We start from the raw sequence: 16870 nt of genomic DNA on the forward strand, positions 1-16870 counted from the left end.
AAAAAAATCTTAATGACATGAATTAACATACATTTGATTCGTATTGAGCATTTAATAACGTGTTTCACAATACCTAAGTTTCAACAAAATAAGGATTAAAGATTTCTTTTGACTCATCTTTTTTCCAATTACAAAACAAAAGGGAAAATATGACCTTATTTAATAAACTTTACCTACTGCTTTTTGGTGGTAAAAAACTATTATTTATTTGGTAATGGCATGGTTAAAGTTTGAATGTCCTAATTACTCCCAAGACCGGGTCCTCGTCAGTCGTCAGGTGTAGCGTGTAGCCGCAGGTGAGTCAAGGTAGTTCCCAGGGCGGAGCCCCACCGAGCCCCCCTGGAGTCTTCCCACCACCCCCCGGGAGTCCCTGACAATACCACAGGCCCAGGATCTAGGGGAACTCGTAGCTGGACTAATTAATAGAGAAATTCTTACACGGAAACAAACCTACTGCTCACAAATTGGTATACAACTTTTGAGAAAACGAGAGTCAGCCAGAACCCTACGTAATAGTAACTACTAAAGTATTTCCCTTGTCTAAGTGCTTAGAATAATAATACCAAAAACAAATTCTTATCGTAAAGGTAAAATGACGTTAAAAATGAGTTACCGGTATTAAAAGATTCTTTTCATGAAACAAAGTTTAAAAATTAGTTATTAGTAAAACGAAAATGACTCAACAGCCAAACAAAAGTAAATTTGGAATAACCTTTACCTGATGATGTATACGATGTAAAAATTGGAAAATTAGGGGAGTTAGTAATCCCAATAATTCCTAGCCTCGTTTTTCATCAAATAACAAGTTTGCAACATTTTCATCAAGAGTGTATTATTGTAACATGGTCCATCATGGAAAAACTACTAAAAGGTAAAAAATAAAAATATTTAATCTAACTTGCAAGCCGATTTGAAATAAATGAATAAAACTGTGACACAATAATATAATTGGAACATGGTGTGCCAGCACGTGGAAATACAAATCTTGACTATCTAACGTGTCAATCAATTGTCACGAAAAAAAGATTACGTAAACATTAAAAGTATCAGTAGTAATTTGAAATTGAATAAATTTCAGGACATGTTGAAACAAATGATTAAGTTAAAAGACAAAAGAAGGATGTGATATGTGGATTGTTGCCGGGCGACACTTGGATGGATAGCCAAGAGACCAGGGGATGGCGAGCGTCCAGCCTCCAACAGGTGATACATTCAAACCACACCTTTCATACAAGTAAAGGGTCAAGGTGGTTGGATACGAATCTTTTAAATTCTGCTCAAAATTAAAACTCTTAAAAAAACTTTTGGTTTTATCTACCGAGTTTATTGGAAAAGTGTTCGTGAAAATTGTTGAACCGCTTTGGTATAGGGTTTTTTTTATAGAAATGGTAGGTATCTCAAAATGAAGGAAATCAAATGTTTATGTTTAATTTTTTTTTTTTTTTTTACAAAAGTCCTTAACAACCTGTAGCCTCAGACTACTGTACTGGTATTTGCGATGAGCTGAACACAGTTAAGTTCTGCAATCACGGAATATATTTTGAAAAATATTAACAATAGGTTATCTTTGTTGAATCACTAAAGTAATAAAACATGTGAAAGTTAACAAGGGTTTACTACCTAAAAACTATGTCCCTGGGACTGGATTGAATTTTAGATACCAGGCTAGTCTATGGACCAGCTGTATAGTCACTTTTATCGAATAGAATAGAAAATAGTGGCCCATCACAATTTGAGAGTCTACTAGGCCTACACGTGTATTTATAATTAATGGTATTAGTATGGGCTTTAAAAGATCAGGGTCTATCTATAATCGAAGAAAATATTAAGGTGTCAGCTATAACGTCGATATCAATAATTTTTAAAATAAAAACATTGTGTTCATAATTAAGTCATTACATTTTGCAACAGACTGCAGGGACACAAACAAAACTTATTATGAGGAATATCTATTCGACAGTAAATGAGTCGCAAGTTTTTACGAAATCCAAATGGCAATTACCATTAGTGTGGCAAGACTGTGCAGTGTGCAATGCTAATGAGTGCCGCACCTGGCGTGTATCGTCTTACGCCGACTGCTGATTACGTCTTCCGCCATCAGTTAATTAGAAGTCACACCCGGCTGGCGCTGGCACAATGGCTGAGAAGCTAAGAACTCTATTGTAACAAAGTGGACCCAACTTTTTCAATATCGGACGGAAACTTTTTTCATCGCTCGACTTGATTTTAATAACGACGGAAAAGAATTAATATTCATCCGGGACGGGAACGAACGCCAGAACTGTATTCTTTATTTCTTCGGCAGTATTTATCAAATTATAATTCGGAGAGGAGTCGGAGAGAGAGGAAGAAGAAGTGTGTTTTAAGGAGAGTGTATGTGACACTTCCAGGGATGAATTAAAGATATTACGGAACCGCCACTACCCGGGGTGAAGTCGAGAAAAGTTCCTTTCTTTGTAAATCTCAGCAGTGAGAAGGGGGTTGGGGGACAAAGCTGTGAGAATGACGGGTGGAACCCCCTCCCCCTTCTGGAACACCCCCTGACAGTTTATTTAAGTGTTGTGGTAGTTTATGTGCCTTGAAATTCTTCCAGAGACCACGCCGTATAAAGTGTTCTATTTCTTGTACCACTCTGCCCGCTATCCCTATATCATTCCTAGTAAATATCTTCGAACTGAGGGGTGTTTTCCCCAAGTTATGTCGTCAGTAATGCGTTCCGAGGGCTCGCACTTAGGTTTATTTACCAGTAGCTAAATCATCTTCTTCACCGGCTGTCACAAGATCTTTGTGTAATCTTCTTATTTGTGTGTTTTCCTTACACTCTACAAGTTTTTGATTTACCGAGTTCCTTTGAATCCGACTCTTTCGACTCCATTTCTTAGCTAGAAATGGTGTTTTCTAAAGATAAATCATAGTTTATTTGGGGATCGGATATTTACTGTTTGAATGAATGCACCATCATCTTGCATATTTGGATCCCGATGTCATTCTTTAATTTTGTATCCAAGATCATTAGTGGAACCAATTTATGAATTTACATTCTGAAATTGACCTCCTCCTTCGTTGGGACTTACAAAGTTAACATAAGTAGGAATTTAAACAAAACATTATCCCTCAAAACTTATGTTTTTGATCTCCAAAACATAGCAAATAATAACGGTTGTACCTCCAATAGAATTTCCATATAACTAGGACAAATCTCCACCTCCGCCAGCAGACGACAGGCGAGTAGAGGGTGTCCGATGACGTACCTTCGCCACCTGTCAACGTCCAGCTGTCCAGGCCATTCTACGCCTCGCCGCCGCCGATATTTTGACGCCACCACAAAAACAGGCGGTAATCTTATATAGCGTCACACGGCATCAGCGCGGCCGTGCGCTATGACGACGACACCCGATACGAGCTGAGGTAAAAAACCGGGAAAATAATATTTTCTGAGAGTATTTTGTAATGAAGTAACGCGATACGAACTGTTAGAGTTTCCCCGGACAGGAGGTTGTGGGGGAGGGGCGGGGGACCACCGGGAATGATAATGTGTCACTAGCGGACGACGGCCAGTGCCCAAGTCAGAGGTGACATATGATATTGTGTTGTCTCCGGCGTCGGATCAGAACTGATAGTCATATTGGGCCGAGACTTTTTATTACAATTTGATACGTTTGCAGCACGAAAATACCTACCTGACAAATTAACATGCAACCATGGAATAAAAAGGTCAGCATCTGTTGGTTTCCTAGTACCTTATATATTTGAAACATCTTTCTAGCCCTTTACCCCTTCAAAGGATGTGGTTTATATATTCTCATATGAACTTATTTCTGTGAGGAAATCATTTTTCTTATTTTGCAAAAACGAGACAGAAATTGTACTAGTGAAGTTTTATGATTGTGTGTCTATATGGTGGTTATATAAGTGATAATGGTGTAGTTGATGGTGTAATAACAAAATATATCCGATAGCGAAAACACGTTGAAACTCAATACTCATAATTAAAAGCTTACTGCATTTACGAATAACAAACCCGAATACGGCTTGGCTATTCTACTTCACTCTTCGTCTAATGCTCGGTACACAGCATTACCCTTTGATTGCTTGACATTCAGCTCGACTAATAATATTATGTGTTGAAAGACTTTACTCTTGCACCATGAAACATTCTTGAAGAAGGGTAACCGCGAATAAAACGCTCAATGGAAATGACACGCTAGAGCGGTCGGAAACATTTAAAACACTAAATGATTCAGAGAGGGCGCGGGGTGCCAGAGATAAGTATGCTATTGGACGAGGCCGACAGAGTGTAGAGCTAAGTAGGGTTGACAGCGCTTCCTATCTAGCACATAATAACCTTCGGACAATAGGGTGTGGGTTACCCTGTAGTACACAACATCCGGCCAAGCGGAGCCTTTCATCAGACCTGGGCGGCTACCCCTACCTGGAGATGATTAACAGTACAGTAGTAACAGACGGATACGTGTGTGACAAGCGAGCGGAGAATCGGCGAAAGGGTGAGCGAGGGACAGACTGGGTGACAAGGTGGAGGAGGAAGCTTTGGATACTGATAGGAGAGACAAAGATGGAAAGAGAAATTGACATTGATCGATTTAAATAAAAGATTAAAGCTTAGACGAATTTAAACTGGAAACTTATCTACGAGAATTCCCCAACTGCATCTTAATTGTTTTTTGTACGACAAGAAATTGAATATTATGTGCAACGAACCAAATATTAACAAGACAACTGGGATGACTTTCAGCAATTCCGTCAGGTATTACTCAATCAGGATGTAAATAGTACTCCTACCTCTATATTATAAATAGAGACCCGATTAAACCTCTTTGCAAATCAGTTTGGTAAACCATGTCGTTACATGACGCAATGACTGGGAACTATTTTGTCTGACAATATCCAAACAATTTCATCTCCACCACGTAAATAGGATTAGTTGTGATCACAAATTTACAAACACCTGTGGGTGACCTCTGTACATATTGATTAAGGATGCAGGGTGAAAGGAACAATCGAGAATTTACCTCTTGATCAACGTCTGAATCCACTACTTCAAGCTCGTCAACGTTATCAGGTAAAATTCAATCACATAGTCATAAATGACACCCAATCCACTAACACTTCAGAAACGATTCATCAATAGATTGTTCAAGAATTAGTGCTAAAAATGATATGTAAATGATGCAACTCAACATGTGCTTTGTCCTTTTGACCAGAATTCATATGATTTTGCAAGGCTAAGAAGGTTGTGGATCGTTACCTTTGTGTGGTAGATCATCTGGCTGAGATGACGGCCAGCCCGATGTTGGGCCCAGGGTGTGGTGCCCCAGACTTTGGTGGTGATGGGGTGGCAGCAGCCCCTGCTCCGGCCGGGAGATGCCCTGCAGCATCCTGCAACAATATACAACAACTCTAGTAAGAAATATGCGGAATGATTGAGAAGAGCTGATTGATTTGTTCCCAATTTACATCCCAAAGGCATCATCCAATTTAAACAGATTACCGGTCTTAATTTAACATATAATGATTCTAATCGTGCAAAGTACCAAGTACGATGTTCTACCAAGTTCAGCGGTGAAGGCTGAATTAATTATTATGAGCGTATGGTACCAGCGACCAACCATATTCAATTAACTAGAGGATACGTGCACTAATCCCCTTAAATTCTAACAAAGTTTCTTGTTGAATAAGCATCGGTGATGATGTCATTAAGAACCCGATATAGCTTAATTTAGTGTCATTCTTTGAATATGCACCCTCACCGGTGCTGGAGATTGAGTCTCCAAGGACGTCTATTCATAGAGAGGACTGATTATGTAACATCATGCAGCAATATTTAACTGACGACGCCCCAAAAGCCTCTATGTGTGAAATATAGTTTTAAATCAAATTTAACACTCCTTCAACTATGTTGAGCAATGAGCAGAGGATCTAACTCATTTAGTGATGATCACAAAGGGTAATCACTGTATGATTCAATGTCAGAGTTTCATCAACACAGACACTTTGAACTAGGGACCTTCTTGTATTTTAAGGAGTTGCACCTCCTCAGGAAGGAAAAACTTCACTCACTTTCACTCAGAAAGTAACACTTAGGTATATAACATCATTTTGACTAAAGGGGAATTAATGAGGTTAATGATCAATTCGTGTAGGTTTGGACGATGCAATAAAAAAATCGGTCGAACCTTTGGTAGAAGGACAGGGTATGGTATATATATATGTTTATTTTATCATAGCACTTTTGTAACCTGTTTTACCATACGAAGTTGTAAAACTTTAAAGTTTTTTGTATGTTTTTCCCAACGATTTGATTGACAGTAGTTGCCAACACCCAATATGCCCCACATTCATGGATTCCCCAGTACACAGCTCCGTGTACAATGTTTAAGATTATACACATTATCATCTGTTTGACCACATTCTAAAAAAAGCTTTGATAAAATATTTTTCACTATTATACAGTGCATAAAAGAGAGGCACATGTTTACATTCGAGTGTGTCGCCATTGTGTTGTTAACACGTAGTTAGGCGCGCTAATACCCTTGTTTCCTCTCGATATGCAGCGGCGCCACCATCACCAGTGTCGCCAACCTTGTAAAACGGTAACGTCTATTGTTGACGATATACTATAACAAATACACCATAAAATGCTAATGATGATTCAGCTATTGAAATTGCATTCTATCAATTGTTAGACACATTTCATTGATCATTTTAAATTTAAAGTTTGGTCTGGATTTATTGATTTTATTTTATTACTAAGACAATTGAAACAAATCTATTAAGTGAAAAGATACATAAAATAAGTAAATCAAACATTCATGTTAGTTACTATGAGGATTATTATAACGCATGTTCTAAATTGCTTCTAAAAACTGGTCAAATAGAAAATATTAGTTGAGCAAATTTGGACTTTCATAGTTTCAAATCATAATTTAATTAGCATAATTTACAACATAATTTTGAACAACCTGTCATATAATATTACAAATATTTAACAGCTAAAATAATATACTTCAACATCAGTAAACCATTCTTACCCAGTATTTTTATATAAAAAACTAATGGGTTTGGTGGTTGTATTTGGAAAATGAACTACATAAAAATAACATTTTTATATAAAATACAAAGATCGTGTGAGAAATTGTATTTAACTGACACTATTTAGTGGATACATAATTATGTTGGTCATTCACAAAACGAAACAAGATCTTGTGTCGTGGTTAAGGTACACAATTTAGAATGAAGTAGTGCAATGAAAGGATTTAGACACCCTCTAACTATAACAAAACGCGTAAATACCACACGTTCATTTAATTTTAAAGGGTACACCATAAAACAATAGTTGCAACATTAACTGCAAGTTTCGATTTCTATTGGTGGGTGCCTCTTATAATCGGAAGCGACGACTGCAACAATCTCTCCCTAAACCAAACACAAAACGTCTGGCAATGTCATTGTGAAAGAAATGTGATCATTAATTAGGTATCAGTGCGGCTGGCGACAGTGAAAAGATTTGCATCGGGGGAGAAGAAGAAGTAATTAAAAGCACAAAGATTACTGGGGCCTAATTAGATGGAGGGTGCGGGTTCAATTCCCGCTCGGGGTCGCTAAATAAGCTCTCGAGGACGTATCGGAGCGTTTCGAGTGCGAGGATGTGTTTGTGTCAAAATTGATGTTTCGAGTGGCAGACGCCCCCCTCACATTTGATACGACCATTATCACATTCTTCCGTTTTGAATGACTAAGTTTTGACACCTCTAATTCTTCGAGGGTGAGTGTCTACGTATTGGTTAATTAGCTCCTCTGTTTGCTCTCGGCTGCAATGAGTATCTCCGACCTAAGGGCTTCAGTAGCTAATTATTTATTTTATGATACTGATTATTCTGTAGCTTTGAAGAAACCCATTTATTGTATTTTTTGAAGAATCGACTTCTTTATTTTATATCACTGCCTTTTTTGTGTTTCTGGGATAACAATTTCGCTGCAGCCATTCTACTGTGTTATACATTTTTGCAGTACAATCAGTTTCTGACTCAAATTACTCGTTGATTTCACAATTTAATTTTTTTTTTTTTACTTAAGTCTGAAAATGGCTCCTTACGAATAAAAATTATTTTTGTATTTAACAATGACAGATTTTTAGGTTGCAAATCTTAACTCTCCAAGTACATTTTAGCGTAGGTTAGTAAAATAATTAACATAGATGTTTTTAATGACTATCGTTTGATGACAACAAGTAATTACTCACCTTTAGCTTAATATATTTGTAAAACAGCTTAGGTCTAAGAGTTAGCAAGGTAGTATAAACCAGTAGTAAAAGGTACAATGTGCAAATAAACGTCAACGTTTATCAATACTTTTGGGCACATTCTCTATCTTTAGAATAAAAATCAACTAGCATTTATTTACTGTATGTTTTACCAGAGTTGTTCGATGTATGGGAGAACATCGAACGACACGGGATCAAAGCATACAGTATACAACTTTTTCGCTGCAACAATCAGCGTAGTCAGCAACAATGCTCAGTCAGCTCAAATTTGACTCTTGAAAAGTGAGGTCTTCGGTCTCGAGCGAATTTAATTCATGAAAACTCTTACTATGGTGACTTGATTTTTATTTCATAACTCACAGATATTTTATACAATGTTGGTTGAATAGTTTAGCCGTCATTGATCGTTTGTATTTCAATAAACGGCCCTAAGTATGGACACGACTGATATTAGTACTACTGTAGGACAAAAACATCTCGCTCCACTTTCCATATTACATTAATGAACAGCTTAAAATTGCGCACCTAGAGGGGGGTGTCTGTCTACATAATAACGGCAAATGTATCTCATACCCTAATGTTATTTAAAAGAAAGCCAAATATCAACTTTTGCCTGTTTAATCTCCCTAACTAATATCCATCATAATATAACCCTCGCATGCAAAATATTCTCTTTGCTGGCTGGGAGCTCCCCTCAATACAGCCAGAGCTAAAGCGCGGGTGATCCGGGGTGGGGGTTCACTTTGGCGGGAAAACAAAGGTTTCTGTTAAACAATCCGTTAAACAAAGCTGTCAGTTGTAGTATGTAACTTGGAGCACACGCCGCGGGCAAAGTGTGTCCCGTGTGACTTACACAGAGAGTAATATTTGTGTTGATTGTGTCTAAGTTGAACAAATGTATACGTAACAAAATGAACAACGCGTTAGTATTCTGTGTGCAGCGGTTGTTAGGATACATATTATAGGCTACAGTAAGTTAAATGAAAAACTGTTGCGTGGATGACACGATGCGTTGGCAATACTGATTAGTTCACACCTCACAAGATTTGTTTGGATATGATTTTATTACAATATTATAGGGGTCAATATACCCTATAACAATATAAACCTTATTGAATATTCCTACACATACTTTTAATACTTTCTTATTAAATGGCAACCATACAAAGTAGGTATTTTATGCCAAGTATGAATGGAGATGAGTGTAGGATGAGTGGCCCGATCTTGTAGTCTTGTTAATGACTAAGGCCGACATTCCTTAGACACAGCTGTTCATTAATAGCCCATAAAGCTAATGGCAACTAAGAGACCTACAGTTTATAGTGGAATCCGAACCACATTTTTGCCTTGGTATATACGAATTGGTATATACGAATTATCAGGATAGTACTGCGGATAGTCGCAGTACTCACTCGTGCGGACATTAATCCACACCAGGGAGTATCGAATCCACAGTGCATGCCTATAAATATCCACAATTCGTGACCTCCTAGTAGCTGGATTACAGGACGACGCCACCCGTTCCAGTACACAAAAAGTACCATAAAAAAGTGCATACAAAACAGTATTTTGGAGCAGGTTTATTAACATTGCCTGAATGATAAGCAATACATGTGATTTGTTATAAATAGATAATAAGACATACACTGTACGTGTTATATCGTCCTAACACTGTACCTAACACTTTTTAAAAACATACAGCCATCATGTATATAAATAGGAAGACGAAATTCACAAAAGAATTGAAAATACATGTTTTGGCTAAGTTAGTTTGTGTCACAAGACAGTAATCCATAATGAACATTAGGAGATTCAGTATTCTGTTCCATGATTGCAGTTCAAAGCTAGATTTAAACATAAATACCATTTGTCTTAGTAAATCATGCAATGAAAAAGAAACTGTACGTGTCGTTTTAAATATAATAAATGCTATCAGAAAGTTGAGATGTAGTTTTGAAGCTTAAAATCTAGCTAAGGGATGAAAGGTAATTAAAAAGGCAATTTCCTTTAGGGCTTCGCCCCCAAGTCTTCGATTTAGTAATAAAAGGGCTTTTTAAGGTCTGCGCTGCTGACCAACTTAATTTAAAACTGTTTCAAATGTGAATTATTATTTAACATCTTAATATCAGTTGATTTTAACAAGAGTAAAGAAGAGACGGTTAATGGAAATGAATTGTTATTCTTAAAAATATCTTTAACGGATACTTTTGTATTAAAAGTTGTATTTTGGTTGAAGTGGGTAAATCATTCTTTATGGATTGGATATAAAATTGAGTTTTTATATATACTATGAATTGGTACAGTTGCTGTATTAATCTAAAAATTGTATTTAAAAGAATTCCTATTATTTTTATTCTTTTGTTGATGATTTTTTGTATCTTAGTTTTTGATTTAAGAAGTAAAAATGTGAATTTCATAAGTTTAGGGAACTGTATCATTCGTTATGTTTTGAAGACATGTTAAGGACTCTATTAAAACGAAATTTGCGCACAGGCCCCTTGCTACTATAAACTATTATACCATAATTGTCAAGTGATCATTGCTATAGTATTATTGTTACGTTATCATGACTAACCTATTATTTTTATATTAGTTTTTGATCCAAGAAGTAAAAATGTAAAAGTAATAAGTTTGGTGAATTGTATCATTCGTTATGTTTTGAAGACATGTTAAGGACTCAATTAGTAACACAATTTGCGCACAGACCCCTTGCTATTATTTACTATTATATCATTATTGTCAAGTGATCATTGCTATAGTATTATTGGTACGTTATCATGATTAACCTATTATTGTTATATTATTATCGTTAATTATAATTTGGTATTGAACTAATAACGTATAGTATGAAATTGTAAAATGATTGTAGCCTTAGATAGATAATAGAATAATGCTATCGAGGTGCAAAAGGAATATCCAATATTTTAATCAGCTAACTTAAGCTTGGGAAGTGAACTGACATTTATAAAAAGACGAATGCTATACAAATGATGCAACAAAAACCTTGTCTGATAATGTGGATACTGTATTTTATAATTGATGAGTTAGCCATCAGATTATGTACTATGAAAAATTCATCTTTGTTAGATAAATGCTCAACCTCGTAACATTCTAAAGGGCTATATTATAAATGTTCGATGTTTACACCTTTATAAATTTATGATCCTTGTGGATAGAGCTGAAACAAATCTTAAGGTATGCTTCTATCAAATTTATAAAGTGAAAATCATGTAAATATGTATCTACTTGTGGTTTAATGAACGACTTATTTCTTGCAAAAGTAATTCACAAACTGTACAGAGGCTATTTCAAATTATATTTTTAAACATAAAACTACTGTACATACTTTTAAAAACATTGTTTGTTTGTCTTCTGGCATTAAAACTACACAGTTAATTATTTACTGCACATTTTTACAGTACTAGCCAATATAAGAGAAAGAAATGTACGCAACATATTGCACCAAAACATAACTAGGCATCACAACTGGTTACTAATTTGACAATAGTATGAAAAGTCTACTTGCAGATTCCATTCTGTATAGGCTACATTCTTCTAAAGCAACTTTCTTATAGATACAATAAAATAAAACACGCTTTCCCTTAGTAATATTGTTATTTCTCTATTATTATCTTATCTAGTGACTTTAGTGGATCTCTGCACAGAGGAATTTCTCTCTACCTATAAAATGTTACGTTAAGACGTTCTTTGAAGCACTGGGTCGTGGTAATATCAGCTAAAAGGTTTTGGCAATGTGCCAGATTTGAACCCGAGATAGTTCTGACCACTGAGTAAGGAGACCTATTTTCAATCAGATCCCTTTACAATCATAATATACCAGGATGTCACTTTCTCCAGTCAATATATCAAGTTAAGTTACTAGGCAGTCTCTATCGAGCGCGGCGCGTCAGGACGATTTCAACGGTATATGAACACAACAATGCTGCGAGCTGCGATCCGGCCTGCTACTGAACACTGAACAACATCACGTCAATGTGATCAGATATTATCATCAGATATTATCATTGGTATTATTAATCAGATATTAATAATACCAATATATCATATGAACATAATTACGTTCTTGCGGACGGGTACAAAATTACTTATAAAATAAAACATAAATAAACATTTAAAATTTCAAGTTTTACAAAAAGTCCCTCATTTCCAGTATACTCTTATATAGGTATTTTTTTATAAATTACACTCTTATTTTAAATTAAAATTCAAAGTACGCATTTTCCAACTAAAACGTATTAAAACAATCGTTCATAAACACAAAGATCAAATACTTCTTACACCTAAGGTCTACATGCTAAGGCACTGCACTACAAGGCTAAAAGAGTTGCTGTTATATATACTAGTTTATACACTATTACTCTGACGATGCTATGCAAAAGCACAATTATTACGTATTTATTAAGACTGTAAATCAATGTAATTCGTGATTTCAAATTTACCCCTAATTTTTGATTTTTTTAAAAAATCATTTTTCTAATTTAATATGCTAATGACATATGAATATAAAATGAATAAAAGAAGCCATTCTGAAACAAAAACTAATAAACTTGAAATATTCCTCGGATTACCATACGAAATAAGTACACTTTACGTACGTGTTATAATTTACCTTATGATGTTATGTATGTAAAGGTTTAACTAGTTTAAAGCTCAATTCAATCAATTGTTGATTGAAAAATTGAGTTAAACTAAGTCAAAATAAACTGTATTTATATGTTTCATCTTAAATAACGCATGTCTTTGACGAATTAAGACACAAATAACTATAACTGTTGACATCTCCTAAATAACGACAGTTTTACTTATAGGACTTTAAAACCGTAATATTACATTTTTCATTACTTTAGTTATAATTTATGAGTGCAAAATCATTATTGAGTAACATATAAAGTAAGTGTTGATGGTTAGGGTTAACATCACAAAAAAATTTGAAAAATATGAAGATTATCAATATTATCATCGATACATCAAAAAATAACATTGTAATATCCCCATAAACTTATATCAAAATTCTTAAATCATGGATTATTAAATAAAAAATACTTGGAAACCCTAAACAATTAAATTGACGCATCTCTCTGTGGTCAGTTTTTTAATTACCAAACCTCATAAAACTTAAACTGGTTTGTTCCTAAATTTGTATCCGTACAGTAGAATTGTTAAAATATAGTAACGTTAAATAAATGCCGTACAGTAATATATAAAATTATACCAACATTTATCGACGTTGCGAGATCAAAATAATAGATTGCCCTTTGTACAATAAATTTGTAATGTTGATAAAACATTCATCTGTGGTGCAAAAGTAATTAAACAAACGTCCAGTTGAGTAGATAATCATTGCCTGGGGAAGTGGCCAACAAAAACCTCCAGGAGGCTGCATGGCAAAAACTGAAGCCTACCATCAAAATACATAGTGCAGTTAGAATAGCCATATTATACTGGGATGGAGTATACTGTGTTAATCGGAATACAGTAAATGTAACACATATATTTTTGTTTTCTTTTATACTGGTTATGTATTTTGCATGTCATGTCTGCTTTCTAATTTATTCTTATTATTGCTCATATTTATTACCTAATTATGCTATGTTTATGAAGTGATTAAATCCTATTAATGTATATTCTAATGTAAAAATGGTGTTACCGTTGAAAGAATAAATAAAATAAAATAAAATATACTTTTAATGCGAAATACTTCTTCACAAAATTTAAGTTCAGTTATTTAGGGTAGGTATAAAATTCGTATTTTTTGCATTTGTAGATAATATAATGTAAAAGCTTATTATTATTAATGTAATACTGATCATCATCCACGTATACGCGGATTGTATGTGAAAATACGTAAAATTTATTTTATTTTCAGTAAATAAGCAAATCTTTCCAAAATCAATAAGACTCCTTGTTATTATATATAGCATTACATGATTACTATGTGAATTATTTCTTTCAGTCCAACGACAAAACAACCGTTACACATAAACAGAGTGTAAACAAAACTATCACCTAAGAATAATTGTAATTAATATAGAGATATGAATCATATTATGAGTTTCCAAAGTATACATTTGCAAATAAGTAATAAAATAAAATTCAATCTTAAACAGCCTACCAACATAACTAATTTATATTGTAAACGAAATAAAGCTCTTATTTATCCATCTTGTTAAATTTTTTCGTAAGTACGAGATGACTTGTGTAGTTGCGTAAACTCAGTGAGAGGCGATTCTGTGGTCCGAATTATTAGTTTACAGCCAATGACCAATTAAAGTTTTTTTATTTTTTATAAAATAACTGTAAGAGTGAGTCTTTATGGCTAAAATTTACAATAAATGAATGTTCCAAGATGCAACCTTATGGTACATCACCGGTACTCTAGGTTTACATATAAATGGTAATTAATTAAGTAGCTCGCCAATACAATACAAGAGTACTGTAAATTATAAGCGGATCTCAAACGAGAACCACTCAATTGCAGACCAAGAACATATTTAATTAAGCTCAACTATAACATTGTATTCAAAATGAACAAATATCTTTATTGAATCAAATATAACACTGATTGAAGTATAAAACTTATTAGACAAAGTGATATAAGCGATCTTAAGATCACATTCTTGACATTTGAAAGGACATTTTGATAAATTCGTACCGGTACAAGTACTTATTTGATCAACGAAAATCTTTACTATCTATTAGGCATATCATTTATAAATATATACATCAATACGTTGAAACTGTTTAGCATCTCAATATGAAATACAGTTAAAAGGTAATAAATAATGGTATTTAGGGATAATTAACAATGCTAGTTCAAACAGTCAACCAAAAGGGCACTATTTTGAAAGAAACGTCGAAACGTCCTCCTATCCAGCTTCAGATTAACCCTCGCGCAATAGTTCATCCCGCTGTTATAACCATAGCCAAGACGTGTGTGCAACTGTTTGTATTTTGTAACAATAGCTACACTTAGCAACGCTAACGCACACTTCTGCTCCTCTCAGGTACTAGACACTAAATAGCCACTTCATTCAAGCACCGAACCCGGCGCCCGGCGGCTCTAGTGGTTTGAACGCGATATCAAATCCCGCATATCATCAATAGCATTCCCTTCTGTAGGCTTTCGTCTTTCCAACCTACCCGACATCTAGCTGAACTCGGTGTAGGCTGAAATAGATGAAAAACCGCCAAAAAACCGAAAATATCAGTTATATGCGCTAAAGCCTTGAGTCAGCAATTCAAAGCCTTGCCTAAACTCTGTCCATCTACGCTTGTCTACTAGTAGTATAACACTAAAAATAGATAATTTGAAAACTCTCTCTGCATTCGAGACCTCCCGTTTCTAAAACCCATGCGATGATTTCATTTTCATCCGAACGCTGCATGAGTTATCTATTTTATAGCTTGGTTTACATTATACAAAGTTTAATTATTCTTGTACAGTCAACTGGTCCAGGTTTTCAAGAATTCGTCGGCAAAATATTCTTGATATACATCATCTCTAGTATCGGATCGATAAATTCGACAAATAATTGACAAAATTATAGCTGTAACTTAATATTTTAACTTAGGCTATTATTATTTTAAAAATAAGATTTTAAACGATCGCACGTAGCTTAGAGAAACCCGGCTGGCTTATATATAATCTTAAAATAACCCAAATAATAAACGATAATATTATGTGCTTAAATGAGAGGGGTGTCTGTTGCGAGCAGGTATGTCATTAGATAGTTTTATAATAAAACAAAACTTAAAAACGTAAAAATAAAATAATAATAAAACAAAATAATGACATACAGAATTATAAAGTCCCTACAAGCAAAAAGCCAGTGTGCAGCCAATATTTGAAAATAGAAATAAACAAATTGATACTAAAATAAAACTAAACAAAGTACCTGACAAAATATTTTAAACGCCCACCACACTTAGCAACAATAAAAACATTATAATTGGTTTTAGCATTTAAAAAATACAACAAATTAACATTGTATTTTACATTTACATTTTAAATCATAAGGGATCTTAAATATAAAAAAGTTAAGGTATTACATGTAGGTATGTTATAGGAATTACACCTTCAATAATATTACTGTACAAGTATATCTACGGACTAAACATTTATCGTAGTGTTATTAGCTTGTTTCACTCACGTGGAGTTGGTTGTCCTTCAGATCTGCGACATGCCGTCAAACCACTCAAGACGCGCGAATCAACCAAGACTGACACAATCAATTAAAAACCGATCAACTTATTGTTAACATCAACACGAGTCATCGGCAATCGAGCTATGAAGCGAGAGAGCAGACTTAAATCAAATTAGTTGACCGGGAATCGAACCCGGAGCCGGTGTAGCGAGGCGACTGAAGCCGTGCGATGATAGCGTTTGACAGTGCCGAGTACCCTCCCTCCCCCTCGGCGCGCCCCTCCCCAGCACAGACCACGCCCACCGACCAATCAGCGGTGAGGGGGCGACCAATCAGATCGCACGCAGTCACCTGGCAATAATGCGTTGTGATTCGCGGGTCAGTCGCGGGCGAGGAGCGGCCGAGAGAGGGTGGGACAGGCCCC

The 16870-nt window shown here is 35.1% G+C and overlaps 1 protein-coding gene across 4 annotated transcripts in view; it reads right to left on the reverse strand.

Annotated features, from left to right (window-relative positions):
- The window catches only part of LOC128985850 (paired box protein Pax-6-like), an 86686-nt gene extending 70019 nt beyond the window's left edge, over positions 1 to 16667 (reverse strand). For all 4 annotated transcript variants that reach the window (XM_054405793.1, XM_054405792.1, XM_054405791.1 and 1 more), the window contains exons 1-2: positions 16453 to 16667; positions 5267 to 5397 (exon numbers count right to left, since the gene is read on the reverse strand). In XM_054405793.1, the coding sequence (XP_054261768.1) occupies positions 5267 to 5396 (130 nt within the window). In that variant the 5' untranslated portion in view covers position 5397; positions 16453 to 16667. The remainder of the gene's footprint in view (positions 1 to 5266; positions 5398 to 16452) is intronic.
- Between the last annotated feature and the right edge of the window lie 203 nt (positions 16668 to 16870).

This window comes from Macrosteles quadrilineatus, unplaced genomic scaffold (assembly GCF_028750875.1).
Source record: "Macrosteles quadrilineatus isolate MER2022 unplaced genomic scaffold, UCM_ALF_1.0 Scaffold_2__2_contigs__length_208266976, whole genome shotgun sequence".
In the NCBI taxonomy this organism is placed as follows: Eukaryota; Metazoa; Arthropoda; class Insecta; order Hemiptera; family Cicadellidae; genus Macrosteles; species Macrosteles quadrilineatus.